General features: G+C 42.9%; 2 protein-coding genes across 3 annotated transcripts; one reads left to right on the top strand and one right to left on the bottom strand.

Annotated features, from left to right (window-relative positions):
• Positions 1–126: 126 nt before the first annotated feature.
• On the bottom strand, positions 127–4087 carry ten1 (TEN1 subunit of CST complex). The gene is made up of 3 exons (XM_015954325.3): positions 3912–4087; positions 670–827; positions 127–408 (listed from the first exon to the last, which is right to left on the bottom strand). Exons 1-3 carry the CDS (start codon positions 3998–4000, stop codon positions 257–259), a joined length of 399 nt encoding a protein of 132 aa, XP_015809811.3. The 5' UTR covers positions 4001–4087; the 3' UTR covers positions 127–256.
• A 9-nt stretch (positions 4088–4096) lies between these two features.
• acox1 (acyl-CoA oxidase 1, palmitoyl) lies at positions 4097–22249 on the top strand. 2 transcript variants are annotated; one of them, XM_015954324.3, is made up of 14 exons: positions 4097–4335; positions 5563–5722; positions 11366–11526; positions 16014–16121; positions 16313–16432; positions 16503–16618; positions 16975–17144; positions 17589–17751; positions 19365–19555; positions 19749–19928; positions 20321–20426; positions 20494–20637; positions 21493–21699; positions 21847–22249. In XM_015954324.3, the coding sequence occupies exons 1-14, from the start codon at positions 4227–4229 to the stop codon at positions 21895–21897; spliced, it is 1986 nt and encodes a 661-aa protein (XP_015809810.1). In that variant the 5' UTR covers positions 4097–4226; the 3' UTR covers positions 21898–22249. The 2 variants fall into 2 exon arrangements, with proteins under 2 accessions (XP_015809810.1, XP_015809809.1); XM_015954323.3 differs by lacking the exon at positions 11366–11526 and adding an exon at positions 13318–13478 and having other exon boundaries at positions 4098–4335.
• The last annotated feature ends 360 nt before the right edge of the window (positions 22250–22609 follow it).

Genomic DNA, 22609 nt, shown 5'->3' on the forward strand with positions numbered 1-22609 from the left:
TTTAGCAACACAGCTAAAAGAAAATAAACACAAAATTCTGTTACTAAACTGCATAAATAAAGATGTGATGTAAACATGTTAGGTGTAGCTCATGGACGAATATTAATTATTAAGTGACCACATATGGAAGTTTCATTCTTTAATACATGAACTTTGGCCTTTCACTGTACAACACACAAATAAAAGAGCAGGTAGGAAAAGAAGTCCGCTTGACGATGGAAGAAGCTGCAGGACCCCAGGTGGACGACGACCTAGGTCAGGTTGTATCTGCGGGTTGTGCAACATCTCCCTGTTTACTCTCCCTCTCTCTAAAGAAGTCTCTTTGCCCACTGATGGCTTTCTGCAGAAGTGCAACGTTTACACCATCAACACAGTTGAGCACACGGGCACGGATCATCACACCAGTTCCTGTAAAAAACATACGAGTGGCAAACGTCAGGTTTTTCATTCAGAACCGTGGTTTAAGGTTAACGGAGTGACAGCAAGTGAAGGCGGAGGGCTAAATTCAAACAACCATGACAGATCAATACCCACCCACAAGAGGATAAACAGAAAGCTGTTTAAAAATCCCTCCAGTAAAACCCAAGAGCAGGAAGTGCTTCTCAACATCCAAACAACTAAATACCATCCATCTTTGCAGCATTAGGAGTGGATATTGAGCCTCTTTACCTTCATATTTTTCTGCCTCACCCAAAACTACGTACTGGGCTCCGATGATTGGGTTAAAGGGCTCGATAAATATAGTATCAACCAAAACTTGGTGCTCTTCTGACGCATGCTGAGCTGACAGGGAGGCTCTGGACGACTCTGGATGATAGCTAACAAGTCTGAAAATCAGAGCAGATCAAGTCCACGTGGTTAGTAGGATTAGTGTCGATCTGGACGTCATCACAAAAGGATTACGTTGCTCTAATGGCAAATATTGTATGTGTATGATACTATTGCTTAAAATGTTCATTAAAAAAGCTCTTAAATGATAGAAATAAGAACATTATACGTTCACTCACTGGCCACTTTATTAGCTACACCTGTTAACACACAAACGAATCACCCAGTCACAAGGACGCAGTTCAATGCATGTGTTAATGTACTGGAGACGAAGACAACCTGTGGAAGTTCAAAGTGAGCATCGGAGTGGAGTAGAAAGGATATTTAAGGGGCTTGGTCATGTTGGTGCGTGTACTGAAAAACTAACTTATGATATAAATACTCTCTCACTCTCTGAGGTCAGACACTCCAGTTCATGCATTCATTTCCCTGGAAAACGGAAAGGCCAACATCTTCTTCATGTGTCCCTTACTACTTCTGCCACAGCAGACACTCTCCTGTCAGCTAAGAACAGGAAACTGAGGCTACAAGCTAGTTCTCAAAGCTAGCTCGGTTCTGAGCTGCCCACTGGGGTCAGTTGAGGAGACGTGTGATAGGAGGATGCTGGGGAAGATGACCACCATGATTACCACCGTAATCGGAAGGTTGCTGGTTCGAGTCCCGCTCAGTCTGTCGCTGTCGTTGTGTCCTTGGGCAAGACACTTAACCCACGTTGCCTGCTGGTGGTGGTCGGAGGGACTGGTGGCGCCAGTGCTCGGCAGCCTCGCCTCTGTCAGTGCGCCCCAGGGCAGCTGTGGCTACATTGTAGCTCATCATTCCCCACCAGTGTGTGAATGTGTGTGTGAATGGGTGAATGACTGATTGTGTTGTAAAGCGTCTTGGGGGGTTCTAGGGCTCTAGAAGGCGCTATATCAAATACAGGCCATTTACCATTTTACCATTTACCATCTTAAAAAAAAACCTCCCACCCACTGCATTCCACTGTGGAGACCATGGACAGCTCTTTTAGAGGCAGACTCGGACATCCCAGCTACCGTAGGCCATTCATCCCCCCTGCAGTAAAAGTGTATAACTCCTCAGTTGAAGTTTTACTGGCATGATTCTGCTACACAATAACACCACCAGTGCAATATTCATACTCGTGCATTACCGGATTTACATTGTACGTCTCTTACGTATGCTGCAGTGTTGGAACCCACGTTTTTTTATTTGTAGTTTTTAGTGGTCAAAGGTTACAATACTAGATTAGTGCCCATGTGTATATACATGTACTTTTGTTATTATTTTTCTGCAAATTATTCTCTTAAAGAGCAAGTCACCCTCAAATCAACATTTTTTTCTGATAAACTATATAAATGCGTGTCTAATCGTGCTGCAGACACGTGTAGTCAATAGTTTTGCACTTTAGTGCATTTTAGTTAAAATTGAAATTTTCTGCCTGAAACTGTCAGTGTTGTGCCGTTGTCGGGTAAAAACTCTTCACTGCATTTGAATTTAAATCTGCTACCGCTATTGGCTAAGAGGTATGCTATGATGTAAACTGGAACATTATGATGTCACAATGTCATGAGTGTGTGTATTTGTTAGTGGCTCCACCCTCTCGGTCTGCTAGGCAACAGCATTTGTTGCATTTTTCAAACATGAAGTGGGAGTGAAGTACGCTTCTTGTAAGGGGTGACTTGCTCTTTAAGTGCTGGTGCCGCGGTAACAAGTGAATATTCTAAATTTACACAGGATCCGCAGAACTGGACCAGAAGAGACTGGACCAAACCCTCTGAGGGATGTTTCCAACACCTTATTGAATCATTGGTAGTAGAGATTAGGGGAGAGGGTGTTCGCCGCAGAGCCACAAAGGTGAAGCTGCATCAGTCGGCCCCGACCTTTCCATCAGAGTCAGTCCAATTCCTTCATTAATTGAGAAGGACCTGGCTGCAGCAAGCAGAAAGGGGTGGTTGTTGGGTCAGTTGTTCATTGAACAGTTTTAGTAAAAGTTTCATAATTAAAATCAAACTTTAGGAACTTTTTACCATGTTATATTGTCATCTCCTCATAAGAAATACCCCCAAACCCTTTTTTGGCTGCATTCATGCATTTTCCTGCCAACAAAAGGGTTTGGGAGTATTTCTTGTGAGGAAATGACAATATCACATGGTAAAAAGTTCCTAAAAGTTGATTTGACATGATATGGAACCTTTACAAACTGTTCAATCTCTCTCTATCCTCCTCAATCTTGCATTTTAGGTGATATTAGTTGTAGTGCTCCATTCACTTCTGGAACGTAAGTGTTGCATTTTCCAAATATGGTATGAGTCTGACAACTGGCCCAACGCCACCTCTTTCTGCACGCTGCAGCCAGGTCCTTCTCGCTCCACCTTCTGGTGAAGCTCCACCTTTGTGGTTCTGCAGCGAGCACTGACCCCGGTTACAGCTACCCTTATGTGACAGAAGGGAGTCCAGTACAAGCAAGGTAAAAAAAAAAAAGGGGGGGGCAGACATTGCTTTTAGCTTTGATTACAACACACATTCACTGTGGCATTGTTTTGATAAGCTTCTACAATGTCCCAATGTTTATTCCCATCTAGCGTTGCATTCACTTTTTGCCAAGATCTTGTATCAGTGAAGGGAGTCTGACGACTGCCCAAAGCCTTCTCCTGCACATCCCAAAAGGTTTTAAAGGGGTTGAGGTTCCGACTCTGTGGTCGATCCATTAAAACCTCTCATGCTCCTTGAATCCTCTCTTTCACAATCTAAGCCTGATGATTCCTGGAATTGTCATATTGAACCATGCCCTAAACATCAGGGAAGAAAAAAAAACATTCATGGAAAAGCTGGTCATTCAGTATCTTCAGCTGACCTCATTGTTTGGGCACATAAATGTTGCTGAACCTAGACCTGACCTGGAGCAACTCTAGATCCAGCCAGTCGAATAAATCAACACAGTGGAAGACACTTCTTTCTTAAACGACCAAAACAAAACCCTGAACTAGGCCCTCCTACGTTGACTTGTTGGTTTATAAAGTGTGTGTGTTTGGTTTTTGTGGCAGAAATCTAAGATGTTTATTTTTGAACAATAAACGTTATACCTGCCAAACGTCCTAAGTGATTCCCCTTCCTTCACAAAGTTAACTTCCCATGGAAAACGGAACTCTGCAGCGGGAGGGAGCAAAAACATGCTTTTAATTCATATTTTATAAATGAACAAATAGCAACTACTTGAACAGCCGCGAGTTTGACTAGTTCCGGGTGACGTGTCACGTGACTGTCAACTCCACCCCCTGTGCGGCTGCGCAGTGAGGCGGACGTCGGAGAGTCGTCGGACTAAAGTTCTTTGGTAAAACGAGTCGACTCTGTTGAGTTTATTTGACTTTCAGCAGCACACACGGAGCGTGTACAGAGCCATGAACCCCGACATCAGGAGAGAGCGTCAAAACGCCTCGTTTAATGTGACTGAATTGACTTATATTTTGGACGGGGGCCCGGAAAAGACCAAAAGAAGACGAGAAATAGGTGAGTTCAAGATGTCCTCCTTCGTAGTTTTATTTCTTGTTATTGTGCAGAAAACGGACATAAATAGGACATTTGCTTTTAAAAGAAAACCTAGCAACAGTTTTTCAAGTGTCCGCCAAGAGGTTGGTACCACTCCATGAAAGGGACACCGGGTTGCTCTTCAGTAACAGCTGTTTTTTTAGGAAGCAATCTCCTTTAAAACTATTTAAACATTATTTTTTCCAGTTTTCTCGTGTTACTGTGATTGATTGTGTATTGGAGTTGCATTCGGCTTTAGTGTCACGAAACATTTTACAGCTGTTAATGAATCCACTGCTAAACTGCTGCTGGTGGATAAGTGCAGGTTTAAATCCAAAGATAAGCCCTGAAGCTCGGTTAAGATTCAGCAGAACCAACAGCTGACATCAGAGATCATTTAGAGTCAACATTTACAGGTTTGTACCGCACGAGGTCAAACGAACTCCTTCATGATGCTGCATCAAGGCCATTAGGCAGTTTTACCTGCAGTATATTCACACCAGGAACAAAGCAATAATAATTTAAATGTTGGGGATTTTTTTCTTTTACAATAATGGGTTAATGTAAATAATCATAATATACAATAATAATATTAATATAATAAATATGTAATGTGGCAAGAATGTTTAACTTCCTATCTAAACATTTTCACTTATGTTTGATGGTATATTTTAAGATAAAAAAAATGGACCAATAAATTGTTTACCAGTGGTTAACCTGCTGGTGAAAGGGTCATTTATGTTAATGGGCTGCATGGTGGAACAGTGGGTAGCGCTGTTTTCCACAGCAAGGAGATGGCAGATTTAAATCCTGGCTGGAGGCTGTATGCATGTTCACCCACATGTGGGTTTCCTCCTGGTACTCCTCATTTCTGCTACAGACCAAAACATGCACATTAGGTTAAAACGTGAGTTATGTCACTGAAGCATTTGCGTGCATACACACTAAAATCACTTTATTTGTACAGATGTTCCCTCACTCAGGTGTCTTCTTAACCAAAAGCCTGATGTTCAGAAGCATGAAAATGGCTTTGTTCAGACAGGGATACACCTAAAGTTTTTACTTGGTTGTTTATTTGTATTGTCAAGTGTAGAAAAATAAAACATCATGGGATTCTTCCCCTCCAGTGTTGCTACTGAATTTAAAACTGTGCCAGTAATGCCTGGATTCTTATTTTCATCAATGAGAAATTTCCTTTGTCTTCTTTAGAGTCACTGGTTTTTAGTGACCCAGACTTCAATGCAGAGGACCCAAACTTCCTGTCTTACAGTGAGCGCTATGACCAGTCTGTTCGAAAAAGCGCCCAGATGATCCTGAAGCTCAGAGAGTATGCCATCGCTGACCCAGAAGAGATCCACCAATACAAGAGGTACTCCATGAAAGAGCCGAGTCATCAACGTTAGCTATGAACCTACAGTTGACCAAGCACTCAAACAGCAGTAGAACGTTTTAAAGCAAATTATCAGTTCGTCTGGCAGGATCAAGGTGCATCATTCATAAAGGACACCGTTTGAGATAATCGACTGCAACGTCACTTCACTCCCGAACTTTGACTCGTTCTTTGGTGGTTTGCAAACTCACCTTCAACATACTGGAGGATAAAAGGAGTTTTCAATTTTTAACCTACATCTTTTTCTGTCAGTGAGCTTTATCATGATCATGTTCCAAAGAACGGACCGTCCTGACAACTATTCCAATAAAAGCTTACAGATTATAATAAAATATCCAAATAATTAAACTGGATTAAAGAGATCGCAAGTTAATTATCACCCGAAGAAGAATCTGTGGAATCTTATGTGGATTTGAAATAGCTGAGTCAGGGCGAGCAAAGGTCAAATGAGATGAGGACATAAGTGTGTTAGAGGCTCTGCAGGTTTCACCAGCGACACCCTGCAAAGCCATTTCCTACAGAGTGCTTTAAGAAGTTCATAGTTTTGTTTTTCAAACTTGTGTTTAGTCACAAAATTCAACATGAGAATGCAGTTGCAGGTGTACACTTTAGAGTTAAGGAGCAGCATTTTATCACCTGCCACCAAACAACAAAACGTGGCTGATAATGTTTTAGCCTGTGCCAAGTAAACATCAGGTGTTTGTAGCATGAGCTAAACGTTTCCTGAACCACCAGACGTAGCGGCGTATGTTGTGATGAAAAATACTGTGCGACTAAGTAAAAATGTCTATTTTTTTCTGTTTTTATAGTTTTGTGTATGCCAGGGGTCGGCAACCTGTTCCCATCAAAGAGCCATTATTACCCGTTTCCCACAGTAAAGAAAATGCTGGGAGCCACAGCAGCGGCGGCGTTGTGGGCGGGGCCTACCCTCAGACAGCAGAGAGCTGCTCACAACAGGTGACAGCAACCAGTACCGGTTATCTTTCATAAGGCGATAATCAATAAAACGATTTATATAAAGTGGAACCAGAAGTTGTAGCCCGTCTCTGCCGACAATATTTTGATATTTTTCACCCTGTTGATGGTTTTACTGACCAGGTGTCACTTTTGTCATACGTTTGTTTTTAAAACATGTTTAGACTGTTCAGAATACAAATCCATGCTCTGTCACGTTTGATTGTTGTAATTAAACTTTGTAGGTGGGGAAGGTCAGAAAAGGATCCGATCAGTTTGTTTTTCCCTCATTTACAGTGACGGAGATAACGGCGCAGTGCGCCTGGCTCTGGTGTTAATCAAGTTAAATTATATCTCTTTGCAACAATTTCCACAAGAAAACAGAACAGTTAAAAGCAGGGCTTGCGCTGACCGGACAGTTCCCGTATTTGGCCATTTATTTTGACGGAGAAAGAATAGAAAGAATTACCCCGACGCATGCAGACGAAGTGACACTTTATTCGTTATGCACATCGCAGATGTTGCTAAATCACTCAAGAAAAGATTTCCTTCTGAAGATCTGAGCTCGACATTGCTCAGCGCAGCTCGCTGTCAGCGCGTACATAACGTGCACAGCGAGCTGAAGATGTGGAGAGGGGCTTGGAGCGCGTCGCAGAACCAGAGCGCATGCGGGAAGATTCCTCCGACTGAAGCGGGCGTTTTCCAAACCCGGTCTCTCAGAGAGACTTGTCACTTAGAAAATGTTCCCTGATTATGAAACTTTGGCTGAATTGTGCTTGTTCCTGTCTCCAATGTGGCGTCGCATCCATGAGCCTGTCTGAGGAGAGTCCCAGAATCTCACATCGTCTTCAGCTCAGAAGCGCCTATGATTACGCACAAGCGTGACGCGTCAACCCGGTCTCACAGTCAGACCTGGTTGGACCTGTTCAGGTTTACGCAGACAATCTTTACATTTAGAATTGGCATACAGATGTAAAATTAATGCAGTAAAATATAAAGCATTTTATTTAAATATCCATTCATTATTTTACAAGCACAGAGAGCTGCATCAGATGGATGGAAGAGCCGCATGCGGCTCCAGAGCCGCAGGTTGCCGACCCCCAGTGTATGCAGTTCATGGCTTTATTTGTTCATCCACTGAGGAGATGCTGTTACACTGAACAGGAGGAGAGGTTAGCATGTAGATAATACACGTACGCACAAAGTTTATAGCTAAAAAATTTCTTAACGAGGTCGGTGAGTCGGAAGAACAACTTTTAAATATTTTTTAGGAACACCATTGACTGGAACTGCAAAAACATATTTGATGACTTCTTGAACGGGAAGAGTAAGTCAGCTAGCATTAGCATAATTTAAGGCTAACTCTTTCAAAAAAAAAAAGAATCCTTCTCACTAGCGTTATATATTGTTACCGGGATTAGGTCTGGTTGGTATACCGGTTCATAACGAAACCCGGGCTTTTTTTTTTTTCCTTTTATGACGTGAATCTTTCATATGCCGTAATACCAAGACAAAGTCCGGAATAGTCGCAGTGGGAAAGTATTTAAGCAGGGACCGATTTCACTGCAAGTACATTTTGCATGCTAATCGCAAAGCTAGCAGGCCCCAAAACAAGCAAAATAACAACTGTATTAAACAAAATCTATGCATTCCGAAGTCTGACAACACACTTTTGACTAATGCCAGACTAGCCTCGGCTTGTTCACCTCGAAGTGAGTGGCTGCCCAGGGCCGAGTTACAGCACAGATGACACTGTTGATCTTTTGAAACCTTTGAAATCACGCTGACCTTTACCAACATACTTTACCAATTGTATAATTTGGTATCAATCATTACTCTGTGGCTTTTCAGACCGACTCAGTGTTTTCGCGTTACTGTGGCAACCCCTGGAACGTTGTATGAACAAATTAATACATATAATCCTGTAAAGCTTTTATCCCCACACATCACCTCTCGGAACCTTAGATCCACATCTGAAAACCTCCTGGCTGTTCCTGGAACCAGACTGAAAACCAAAGGGGACAGGGCCTTTCAGACTATTGCACCCAGACTTTGGAACAGTCTACCTTCTAATCTCCGTCTCTCTAACACTGTAGAGGTCTTTATGAATCATCTAAAAACTCACCTTTTCATCCAGGCGTTCCCTCCCTAAATGTTTCAAAAAGATGGCTTTGTTTGGGTTCACACCTTCACTTTGTTTATACTCATGATTTTATTTTCTATTTTATCACTGCTATTGTTTTTCTGATGTTTTTATTGGTTAGAGGTATTTGCCCTGATCTTTATCATGTTGTCTCCAATGTGGCGCTTTGTGATTTATATCTGTGAAAGGCGCTATATAAATAAACTTTTACTTACTTACTTACTAAAGCCAATATAATTTATTAAAATCTGTGAAATGAGAATATTGCCCCAACACCCAGACCGAATCGGGAAAGACATTATTTTTTTCTACCAAGAAACAAGATTTTGTTACATTGCTCAAAGCTAACTGGGTGAACTTTGATGAAACTCTGAGAGCAATTATTAAACGCTCATGTAAAACTGGTTAATGTTTGTAGTAAACCTGATTCATAATGGCCACCAAAGAAAACAACATTTTTATCATTCTCAACTCAAACTAACAGGCAGACTGGAGACCTGTTAGTACTCCTGTATTGTACTCTATCCCATCAAGACTACTTTCCAAACTAATAATCAACAAAACATCTTTTTCATGTTTATATGAGATCAGATTGGATTTCAGTCAGAATTGTTTTAAAGACCAAGTTCACTAATAAACATTTTTTATACCTATTTTTGAAGTACAATCAGTCACTCTGAGCTTAACGTGCAGGCTAAACGTGAAATTGTTTTTCTACCCCTATTTCCAGTTTAGCCGCAGATGGAAAATAGACGGGGAAACCATTGGATTAGAAAAGTCACTATGTCTATGTTACAATGAAAATTAGCATTGATGGACTCGTCCGTCTTGGCTCGCCATGGCGAGAGCTGTTGTTGGATTAGCATCTGTGAGAGAGCAGAGTACATCTCGGCTAGTAGAAGCTAACTGTTAGCATTAGCAACTCAACCACATGGCAGAACTCCTCCAGGCTTGTGGTATTTGTGGAGACAAAACATCACCAGAGTCATTGGTAGAGTCATGTTGCTGTTATCCAATCAGAGGAGAGATTGGAAATAAGATTTTAATCCTGCCTTGTTCTGCTGCCCTCTGCTCCATCTGGCTTCTACTTCCTAACAAAGGAGCACCAGAGCTTTTTAACTCATTAACTGCCATTGACGACTAAAGTCATCCTTTTAGATCCAACTTTAGTCGTCATTTGCATTTTTTTTTTTACACTTTAGGCATTGTAACGAGCCCCCGCACCGAGAGAACAAACATCTCAGCTCTGAAGCCGATCTTCATCCGCATACATAACACGTCACGTGATCAGGAAGCAGAAAATCCATGTGTTAGGAGATCGTTTTGGGCCGCTGCTGTAAAAAAAAAAAACCGCTGCGGCTGCTTTATATAGCGACTCGTTGCGTTCTCCTCAACCCAAATCCTCGGATCATGCATTTTAGCTAAAACGCTAACGTTAGCTTGCCTTGTGTTGACTTTAGAGTTGTGGGTGATGGTCACGCAGATGTGTCATGAGATTTGAAGCGTTGCTGCCTTTCACAGACACTTTTTCTGCACGTGCTGCAAACAGGATAGCCGTCTTCTATAAACTCCCTCGGCATTTTTCAAATATCCAAAAGATGCCCGTACTTCCGACTTTGTCTTCTTTGAGGGATAAAAAATGTCCTCCTGAGCGCTGCCGTCTCCTCCTTTGGCCATTATTTCAGCTTTAGTTTCAAGAAAGTTGTGGTTGTAAACAACAAAGCGCGCATGTGCCGCCGGCAACTTCAGCAGATGATACGGTGGCTGGTAAGGGTCACCGCGCCTACACCGCAGCCACGGTAAAACCACCGAGATAATATAGTTTTTTTAAATTCAAGACGGTTATTATTATTGTCAACTTTTTTTTACCGGGGTTTACCGCTACATCGGTTACCGTGACAACCCTACCTGATCGGTCTGCTTTGATCTATTTTTAAAACTCCAATCAAAACCGATAGGGGCGCTATCGGACGATTGGGATCAAATGCCGATCCATCGGTGCATCCCTAGCGAGAATGAGTATTCTTGGAATTCGGACAGTACCCGTCGCTGCGCTGTGACGTCATCGCACTCTTACAAGCATCCTTCCCGTGGGTTTGGACACACCCTTAGTTTGGGTCGCTGCTGTGAAAAAAGTGAGGTGCCAACCGGAAAAGCTTCTGCCGCTTACACTTCGACAACGGATTGTTAAAGAACTGTTAACGCTAGAAACCCGCCGATTCTTCCTGATGATGTAGGAAGTGAGTTTCCTTTTTCAATTGGTAGTTTTGGCGTTTAAATGATCATAGAGCACAATGTTTTGTGAATTTTTAAAAAACAGTAAAAACACTCATTGGCAGTCGGGATTTCTGATCAGGAAACGGCTGGCAGTGAATACGTTAATTTATACTAGAGACAACTGCTGGAGTGTTGGAAAAACAAGTGAACTTGGTCTTTAAAAGGCCTTTTGAACCTGGTAGCTCAGGATAATCTCTTGTCTGCATTTTGAGGAACCGTAACTGAACTTTGACCTTCCTTTCACCCAGTATGGTTAATGGCAACCATCAGGAGGCCTATGGGCTGCACTATACCATGTTCGTCCCAACCCTACAAAGCCAGTGTGACCCCCAACAGGCCAAGAAATGGCTGCCTCTTGCTGAGTCCTACCAGGCTTTGGGCACATATGCTCAAACCGAGCTGGGTCACGGTCAGTCCTGTTCTTGGGTTGGAGATCAATCACTAGATTTGTTTCTTAAAGCAAACTTTACGTGATCTTAGATGGCACAGATTGGCAGGATTGTCTTTAAATGATCACCACACGTTGTACTTGGGTCAGACACCAAACCGGGTTGTTCCATAACCCAGCATGAACAGAGTGGAGTTTTCTTGGACATGTTTGACGGATCTAAATCACGAAGAACAGACACGGCAGCTTCAGGATGGTTTTGTTCAGCGGCTGGATGTTTTCCTAACAAGCCACTAATACCCGCTTTATAGTACATGCTTAGCAGCGTCTGTGTCCCTAACACCTAGATGTTTAAAACAAACACTTTTAGAGCTAACCTTGTTTTGTCTACAATCCCATCCACACTACTTTCAGCTCTCTCACTTCTCTCCCATGCGATGATGATGATGATGATGATGCATCTCGGGTGCTTTCTGATTGATGTACTCTGATTAATTTCCAGCTTCTACAAATCATAACCAAAGTTTGTAAAAAAAGAAACAAAAGGTGGAAAATTATCCGTACGGTTGGGTCTGTCTTTGGCTTCACTGCATCTCGTGTGATCAGACTGAGAATATTTTACATTGATCTGTGTGAGTTCAGTGGTAATCCTGTGCGGTGTGAAAGTGTGCTCGGGGAATCCAGAATGAGGCCTCTGAAGGTCTCTCCGTAATCTGAAAGGCAAATCTGTGGGAGTGAGAATGTACACCAGGCTCTCCACAGAGTCATCTGTTACTGAAGGAAGTTCCTCAATTTGTAAATAATTGGTACACATTTACTCTGAAAATGTGGAATATATTTACAGCACTTTCTGGTTTAGTCCGCCATTGGACCAGGATCCTACAAACCCTCCCATACTGGTGTCAAACTCGTGCAGTTACCAAAAACTTGGAATGGAACGAGCATAAGAAGTATTAGCTGTGTTGCCTTTAGTTAAGGGGGAATAAACCCAAACCTAACACATGGTTCTGGTTGGGATCATTATCCAGTCCGTTACGTTGGCGGTGAGAAAGTCTCAGAAACAGAACAGAGAGACCTCTGGGAAACATGTGTAATTCTCACCCGACGTGTAGCTGCTAACTAACATCTCATCCTGATCAGATTTCCTCAGCTGTGATGCAGACGCAGAGATGAACAAAGGTTTTATTTCTTCCTTGAGGCAGGAAACTCAGGATACACATGTGAATCATAGCTAACTGACATTTAGCACACCCAGTGCTCTAAACATTCACTCTGCTAAACTCAGACCCAGAATTAATCCAGGATTGTCCCAGGAATGAGCCTGGAGCCAGACTGGGTCTTTGGTCCAGTTTAACACGACTCCATGACAAGTCTAAGAGGACTGGTGATCCTAGAGGATCTTCCCAGATGTTCTCTAGTGTTGAAAGTAAAACTGAGATGGGTGATCCGAACCAAAACCATGACCGTGTGCTACCCGTGAGTTTTGTGAGCCGTTCCTTCCCTGCCAAAACGCACTTGAATGGGAAAGAAGATGGTGGTAAATGTCAGTGTTGAAATCAGCACTTCCAATATGCATGTAATGCTCAAAAACTGTTTTCTCTGTTGCCTCTGCTTTTATTGTTTGTTTGCACAACCACACCTCCCTCTCCTTCTCTTCTCTTCCCTTAAACTTGAACCGTATCAATCATTAACCAACAACTCCTCTGTGGGTTCTCTAAACTCATCTCCTGAAACTCTTCATATTCCTTCTTGCCTTTCCCACATTACTGCTTGCTTTGCCTTTTCTGTTTGCCTCTGTCTTGCTTGGCCAAGTTGTGTGCACCCAGGTGGGCCATCGCCCTTGGACCTCCATTTGGTGATGTTCCTGCCCACTCTGCTCAACCAGGCCACCCCAGAACAAATGGAGCGTTTCTTCATGCTCACCTGGAACCTAGACATCATCGGCACCTACGCTCAGACTGAGATGGGCCACGGTAAAATAAACAGACCCGTTCTGAGCAGCAGGACAGTTTCACACAGGTCTCTTCAAACGTTCTGGTTGTATTTGTCAGAAAATCCCAAATGACTAAAGGATTTATCTCTTTAAGGCTGCAGGGATGTAAACGTTTCAGCGTTCTAGGAAACAAGTTAAAATGTTTGACGCATTCTGTTTGAGGTCCAATCCACCCTATTCCAAGCCCTCAAGACCCTTTATGTAAAATATGCGACCTGCCTACCGTTTACATGGCAACCATAGATGGATGATGCAATCCATTTGTGCTAATCCACTTTTTATGGTCTTTTTAGACGTAAACTATGTGGGAACAGCAGCTGTCACAGCTCAAACGGGACACCGTAACAATCCCTCTGTCTACTGCACTAGACGGGCGGAGGATGACATGAAAACCTGACCAAAGCTAACACGCAGTAGCATTCTAGCTACTTAACTCGGTCACGTCTGACGGCGAAGCAATGAACGATCATAAAAGCTCCGTGGCTCTCCAGGACCTACATAGTGATATTCTCTTGAGTCTGAGTCTTGAGTGCATGTTCCAAACATCGCTCCTGTAGCCACTAATTTCACTTTCTCTGGTTGTTAGTACAACCGCAAACATCGCAACATTTAATTCTTAAAATCTGCACAAAAATGTTAAACCGCTACGAGAAACCAAACCTCACCATGCAAACCAAGAGCTCTGCACCACTTCCGGTATCGTTTCTACATGAGCAGGCCCAGGAATGAGGTGGATATATAGTCTAGCCACGACCCATAGACAAAGCTCAGTCCTGGGGCGAGATCTATAGGCGCTTACACATTGGCGTCGGCACGGTCGGGGTTTGGTGGGGCTGGATGGAGTGAGTTCGGTCTCGAACGGGCGTTGTAGTGTTCACATAATCCGAGGGACTTCTCGGGAATGTAGAAATCCCCGAGCCTGAAAGAGACCCCCCTGGCTAATTTTACTCACAAATCATAGGCGGTAGGCGTAACTGTCTCTACATGCTATCGAACAACATGGCGTACTCACCGCTATGGATGTCCGTCTGCGGGGCAGTCGCCATACACCGGTGAAGACACAAATACATCTTTTTTCTAAATAAACTCAAGTACCTCTCTCTGCCCTGGACTCAAAGACAAGTCCAAGTCTAAATAGTCCAAAGTTGCCGCCAAAGCCATTTCAATCAAGCCGTCGCCATCTTTGTTTTTTTGTTCAATCGCAGTAACATCCCATCCACCAAACCAATGGAGTGCTGTGATTGGCCAGGCACAAGACTCTTCGGTCCTGCTGAGACTCCGATGGGGTGTGGCTAGACTGACCTGTAAAGCATAATTGTTTTACTTCTGCGACTGTCTGTCTAGGTTTCTAGGCAGTTATATTTTACAAAACAAAAATATGTTTTCGTGCCAAATTTCAGCAGAGCTGGTGGAGAATGCTGGGCTCTGACTGAAGCCTCTAGAGATGTCTGATCAGAGAAGATTAAGTAAGGTTGAAGGACACACTAAACATTGATTGCGTAATTATTACATTTATTTAAGGCTCCTGTTTGGTGTTTGCACAAAATCTTCATTTCCGCTTAGAATTCCACCTTTAGACCCCTAGAATAGCCACAATTCCTTGGATTCCTTTCCCGATCACCAGACACTCCCAGATAAACTCCCCCTTTGACCAACCCTTTAAACTTGACTAGATTTTATGTTTTTAACACGGGTCGTAATCTGTTTTTGCTGCAGTCCAGCTAAACTAGCAGGACGTTCATTATCTCAGAGGATGCTTGAGATCTGTCAAACACTACAAGATGCTCTGCTTTACTCTTTTTTTTATATCAAATTAAAACAAAATTTTAATTGGCTTTAAGGAGCTTTGAAAGAAAAGCGTCTGGACTTCTTTGAGTTGCTTGAAGACGTTTCACCTCTCATCCGAGAGGCTTCTTCAGTTCTAAGGTCAAATGGTGGAGAGTCCCAGATTTAAACCCAGTGGGAGTTTCCCCCCGAAGAGGGGACAAAAGACCCCCTGATGATCTTCTACAAAAACACATGAGCCAAGGTGTGAGGGTGGGTGTGGGTCCTATTCAGCCAGAGTTTCGGGTGAGCTCGTTGTGAAGCCTGGCCCCACCCTATCATGTGAATTCCTGAGGTCAGGATATGCGTGGGCGTTGAGGCATCTGGGAAGGGATCTCAAAACTGGATTATAGATGGCAGACAGTTGGTGTCTTCAACGTCCGACGTCTTGAAACGTCTTCAAGCAACTCAAAGAAGTCCAGACGCTTTTCTTTCAAAGCTCATTAGACTACAATGACCTGGATGACTGAGAACCTTCACAGACTTTAATTGGCTTTGTTGAGTCAGACAATAACCATGTCTTCTGAGCCATGACCTCATTTAATCTATGCTGTTCTCTTGCTAAGAAATGATCCTGTCGTGTTGTTCAGCATCATCTATATGTAAACACGTCCTAATGCCTAACTCTACCTCTCTGTTTCTTTAAAACTCTTCTTCCTACATGTTGTTTGGTGGGCTTTAACCTCTCTAGGCACTCACCTCAGAGGCCTGGAGACCACAGCGACATTCGATCCAGCCACCCAGGAGTTTGTGCTGAACAGCCCCACCGTCAGCTCCATCAAGTGGTGGCCCGGAGGACGTGAGTACATCCACGCTGTTGTGTCTCTGGTGCAGCTGGGAATCACAAACTCAATAAGCTGCGTTATCATTGGCCAGTCGCTTCATAAAAATCCACTTTATGGGTCAGCTTCTGTCTTTGTTGTAATTTGGTTGGAGAAGCACTGATCAAAGTGGATGGACCAACATAATCTGCCCACTTTGTGCTTCCAGTGGGGAAGTCTTCCAACCATGCTATAGTCATAGCCCAGCTGTACAGCCTGGGGAACTGTCACGGTTTGCACGCTTTCATCGTACCCATCCGCGACATGAGCACACACCAACCTCTACCAGGTAAACTCGACTCGTCTTTTCGTCCTCGTTCATCACCTCACCCTGTTCATACGGCTCCTTTCCATCCCAGGTATTGTGGTCGGCGACATCGGGCCAAAATTTGGCTTCAGTGAAGTTGACAACGGCTTCCTGAAACTGGAGAATGTGAGGATTCCACGGGAGAACATGCTAATGAAGTATGCTAAGGTACGGTGATGAGAATATCTGAGCAGACTTTAAAACCACAATCATCTACCCAAGGTTTGCCTTCAGTCTAGCTACACCCCTGCTTGTTGCGGTTGTTGTTTCACCATTAGAGAGGGTTCATGTCTGCTTTTATTTATCAGTTGTGACCACTTATGGTGTTTAACCTTCTTTTTACAAACACGGTGTGTTCATGACTTACTTACTTTTGGTTGCTAGCTTGTAGCATTTGCTGTGTTGAGCTAAAATTGTCCCTTTAGGTTATTTTACTGTAGATGGACGGAAATCTGAACAAGTTCCAGATGCATGAAGTCCTTATTGCAGATCTGGGTGTAAACGTGACTCTGGCCCTCCTCTAGGTGGAGGCAGACGGTTCCTATGTGAAGCCACCCAGCTCCAAGCTGACCTACGGCACCATGGTGTTTGTCCGCTCCATTATTGTTGGCGAGTCTGCTCGGGCCCTCGCCAAGTCCACCACCATTGCCATCCGCTACAGCGCCGTCCGTCACCAGTCTGAGATCCGACCCGGGTCAGTCAGCACAACAAGCAGATCAGATCAAAACAAATGTGTCTCCCATGGGGATTGTTGTTGCAGTACGGAGAATATGCTTAAGGTTATGTGTTGAGGTTGTTCTAAGTGCAAGTTCTGGACGTTTACATCGAGTATTTTTCATAGAAAACACAAGAACCAAAGACAGGTAGACATGTAGAGCATCAGAGGAAAGTAGAACCTTGGAATTATGGGATTACAGAGACTTTTGTGTTATTTCAGGAAATACGTGTTATTTAAAAATGATCAGTAAAATCCACAATCTGAGATGCTTCCGGATCAAGATGCATTAATGCATGATGGCTCTTGCTGCTACAACATCATGAATAGGGTTAAAGCAAACAATCGGAAGAATAAAAATGGCACTGTAAAATGTGTGTGTGTGTGTGTGTGTGTGTGTGCGCGTGCGTGTGTAATCCATAGAGAGCCGGAGCCTCAGATCCTGGACTACCAGACGCAGCAGTACAAGCTCTTCCCCCTGCTGGCTACAGCCTACGCCTTCAGTTTTGTTGGCCAGTACATGTCAAAGATCTACCACCGCATATCTGGAGACATCAACGACGGGGACTTCAGCGAGCTCCCTGAGGTACCAGCCACACTGTCACGTTCAGGAGTTACAGTCATGGGGAAAAGTTAAAGTCCCATTAGTCGTCACACACTTTTGAAATTACATCCTCGCATTTGATCCATCCTCTGGGGGAGCCGCAGACATGTCCGCGCTCAGGAACTATTTGGAAGTCCACCTTTCGGTGCTAGAGTTTTACTTATCAGTCTGAAAGAGGCTGATTAGTTGCTTCTAAAATTGTTCAAGTCTCACATCAACCCCACCATCAACCTGAGGACTTCTGGCAGAACGAGATTAAACTGAGATGTTTACCCATAATGCCCAGCTCCATCAGCACCCGATCTACAAGCAAGCAGCTTAAAAAGAAAGGAGCTGAGGTTCTGTACTGGACCGGTTAAAGTCCAGACATAAGCGCTGGTGCTACAGAGATGGACTCGGCTTTAGTTTCATAAGTAAAATGTCAACTATTATTGTTGTTGTTGTTGTTATTGTTATTGTTATTATTATCATCATCATTGTCACTATTATTATTATTATTATTATTATTATTATTATCTTTATCACTATTATTAGTATTATTAATATTATTATTATCATCATCATCATCATTAGCACTTATTATCATCATCATTATTACTATTATTATTATTAATATTATTATTATTATTATTATCGTCATCTCATCATTATCACTTAAAATCATCATCATCATCATTATTATTACTAATATTATTATCATCATCATTGTCACTATTATTAGTATTATTAATATTATTATTATCATCATTATTATTATAATCCCTATCATTATTGTTATCATTATTATTATTATCACTATTATTATTATTAATGTTATTATCACTATTACATTATAATTATTACCATTATTAATAATTTATTATTATTAAAATTATCATTACTGTTATTAATACAATTATTATGATAATCATTATTATTATTTATCATCACTATTATTGTCATCATTATTACCATCACTATTATTATTATTATTATTATTATCATCATTATTATTATAATCACTATCATTATTATTATCACTATTACTATTATAATTATTATTATCACTATTACTATTATAATTATTATCATTATTAATAATAGTAATTATTATTAAAATTATCATTACTGTTATTAATACAATTATTATGATCATCATTATTATTATTTATCATCACTATTATTGTCATCATTATTACCATCACTATTATTATTATTATTATTATTATCATTATTATTATAATCACTATCATTATTATTATCACTATTACTATTATAATTATTATTATTACTATTATTATTAATGTTATTATTATCATTAATGTTATTATCATTACTATTATAATATTATTATCACTATTACTATTATAATTATTATCATTATTAATAATAGTAATTATTATTAAAATTATCATTACTGTTATTAATATAATTATTATGATCATCATTATTATTATTTATCACCACTATCATTATTATTATCATAGATAGTTGTTTTATTAAAGCCAGTTGGAGCAGGAAGATGGAGGTCGGAAGGTGAAACTGACTGGAAATCAAAGCTGATGCTTGTACCGCTGAAGCTCTTCTTCTCTGCCCCGTTGCTCTTCCACCTGCAGCTCCACGCCCTCTCTGCGGGTCTGAAGGCCTTCACCACGTGGGTAGCTAACTCTGGTATCGAAGTGTGCCGCATGTCATGTGGTGGCCACGGTTACTCCCGGAGCAGCGCCTTACCGGACATTTACGTGGCGTTTACCCCCACCTGCACCTACGAAGGAGAGAACACCGTTATGATGCTGCAGACTGCCAGGTGACTACACAGGAATAAACAGCCACGAAGGCCACTACCTGTCGGGTCCGTTCCTTCAAAGAGATCGTTTTAGTTCATAAAACTAAATACTAAAGCACCGCTAAACCCACTCACCTGTACAGCTGCAGCCTGCAGACGCGTCTGTGACTGTAGCCACGGTGAAACTGTCGTCTGTAACGTTGGGTCTGTGCAGATATCTGGTGAAGAGTTACCGGCAGGCTAAAGAGGGCCAGCAGCTCAGCGGCATCGTGTCGTACCTCAACGAGTCACAGAACCGGAGGCTGCAGCCGCAGGCCGTCGCCGCCCAACCGCCTGTGGTCGACGTCAACGATCTGAGCAGCCTGGTGGAGGTCTACAAACAGAGAGCTGCAATGTAAGAACGTTGTGATTATTTCAGTGGGTTTGAGTTTCATCTTAACGACTCTGGGAGGAGTCACGTTGGTCTCATTTACCAACACCTTTACTGGGGCTCAGATGGGTTCTACTAGAATGTCCGATTGATGATGATGATGCCATCAGAGTCCTGCTTCTGTGGTTTTCTGTGTGCAACCCGATAGCCTTTGCTGATGACATCACTCCTACTGTCTGCTGTAGTCTCACCCAGATCCATTTGCCAGCAGGTGTCTGTTGCGATGAGCGCAAAGTGTGAGGCGGACTGTGGCTCGGTAGCTTCAGACATCAGAACAATCCAAACAAAAGTTAACCGTTCATTCAATCCGTTTGAGTTCCGGTGAGTTTTATCTAATGCACGACATGTGTGTTTAGTCTGGTGGAGATGGCAGCCAAGAGCATCCATCAGGAGCTGCAGCGCGGGAAGAGTCAGGAGGATGCCTGGAACGGTAGCGCCATCGAGCTGGTCCGAGCCTCAGATGTAAGTCCACCCGTGTGCGTGTGCATGTAGAACTGTGGAGAAAGACTGACTTGTGTCGTGACTCCAGGCCCACTGTCACTACGTTGTAGTGAAGGTCTTCAGTGAGAAGCTGGGGGAGGTCGGGGACACAGCGATACACTCTGTGCTGTCCACCCTGGCTCTTCTCTATGCCATGCATGGGATCGCAGAGAACTCCGGAGACTTCCTGCTGGTAAGTAAGTCCTTCAAGATGAAAACCTGTCAAAAACATGTGGTCTCTTCTTATTGAAAACCATGACTCAGCAAATTTAGATCTCATCTGGTTTACTGTGTGAACAAAAAAAAAAAGATACGTTGTTTCTGGTGTTGACTGGGCGATGGTGGCAGAGGAGTTAAGGTTGGTTTATGCTTGACGCGTCCGCGAGGTCCGCACGGCTCCGCGCGGAAAAGTTGCGTCATTTTAACAACCACGCCCCTCCACCGCGCCTCCACGCGACCCAGAGTTTCCACAACGCGTACCTCCAGAAAATTTCTAACCACGCGGACGGACGGATGCGGAAAAACATGGCGGACCGGCAAGAACTAGTATGGCAGAGGTTCGTAAAGACAGACATTTGTATGATTCAGCTCTCAGAGATCACCGTGATCAACATGTTGTTAATAATTCTTGGAGAGAAATAGCTCGCACTGTCGGAAAAGACGAGAACGCTGTTAAAAATGCTGAAATGCCATGTTGTAAACAGTAATTTCTACTTCTACTATGGTGTAGTGTTGGCTGCATGCCGTAGAGCTCCATGCTGCCCCCTACAGTTTGGGAGAATATTGGCTCACCGCAGAGACGAGCCGCACGAACCATAAACGCTGCTAGTTGTGAAGCGCGTTCCATCCGCGAGCCGCATCACCGCGCGGAAAGTGAATGCGTCAAGCATAAACCAAGCTTTAGGTGCCTGCTCCATGATCAGAGGGTTGCAGGTTCGAGCCCCGTCTGCCACCCTCCTTGCCTGCTGGTAGTGGTCGGAGGGACCGGTGGCGCCTGTGCTCGACGACCTCGTTTTCCTAATTGAACATCTCTGGTGTCTATTTTCAGGCTGGACTGCTGAGCGCGCCTCAGGTTTTACAGATTTCCGTCCGTATCAAAGAGCTCCTGTCTCAGCTGAGGCCCAACGCCGTGGCGCTGGTGGACGCCTTTGACATCCACGACAAGAAGCTGAATTCTGTTCTGGGACGCTTTGATGGAAATGTCTACGAGAACATGTTCGAGTGGGCTCGTCGCTCGCCTCTTAATGCCACAGAGGTGAACAAACCATCATCATGTGACGTGAAGAGTGGATATTGAATTTGTAGCACGGGTTCCAGGACCTGGTTATGTCATTAACGTATACGTGGTAATCCTTGAAGTGTTTATTATCACACCTTAAAACCTGTCCCATGTTTTCCTCAGGTCCATGAATCCTTCCACAAATACCTGAAGCCTCTGAGAGCCAAACTGTGAGCTGGTGGATGGACAAGGGCTGCCGGCTGGAACACTAACCCTGCACACATTTTACAGAAAATAAGAAATGGGCAGAATTAGTGAGAAATGTAGCCCCCCCCCCTCCTCTCATGAGGTGAAGTTTATCACGATCAGCTGATATACATCCCACCTGTAGAGCCGTAGCGACTTAGTGGAGGGCAGACACACTTAATAAACACATTTCAGTGACAAACATAGAAACAAATGCTAAATTATTGTTTAATTAGATAAAGTTTGACTTCACAGAAATAACAACCGATACAACAGGAAAACCACAATGGCTGCAGATGTTCTGTGAACTAAATATCCATTAAATTTATATTTAGTCTCATGTTTCATCATCTTTTCTTCACGTCCAGCATCGAGTCGCTGGTGAAGACACGTTTCCCTCCAAGAGAAAACAATCGACATTGGCAACCTTGTTGGACAATCTTTAACAGTTGATATTTTAAGCTTGCACAAATAGACCTTGTGTTGGATGTGCTAAGATTGAGGATGATGTAATTATGACTGCGTGCATGCAGGTGTCTGAGATTGCTTCAGGGAGAGAAAAGGTGAATCTGAGTGAAAAATGATGTTTTGTAATTAAACTTAGTTCTTATTAGAAAAACTGCATCAGAACGCTATCTATTGTGTTCTGCCTCACCGTACTCAGGACCCTCTTTCAGATCCGGACCTCGGAGGATGTTTA

The sequence above is a fragment of the Nothobranchius furzeri genome, chromosome 7 (genome assembly GCF_043380555.1).
Source record: "Nothobranchius furzeri strain GRZ-AD chromosome 7, NfurGRZ-RIMD1, whole genome shotgun sequence".
NCBI lineage: Eukaryota > Metazoa > Chordata > Actinopteri > Cyprinodontiformes > Nothobranchiidae > Nothobranchius > Nothobranchius furzeri.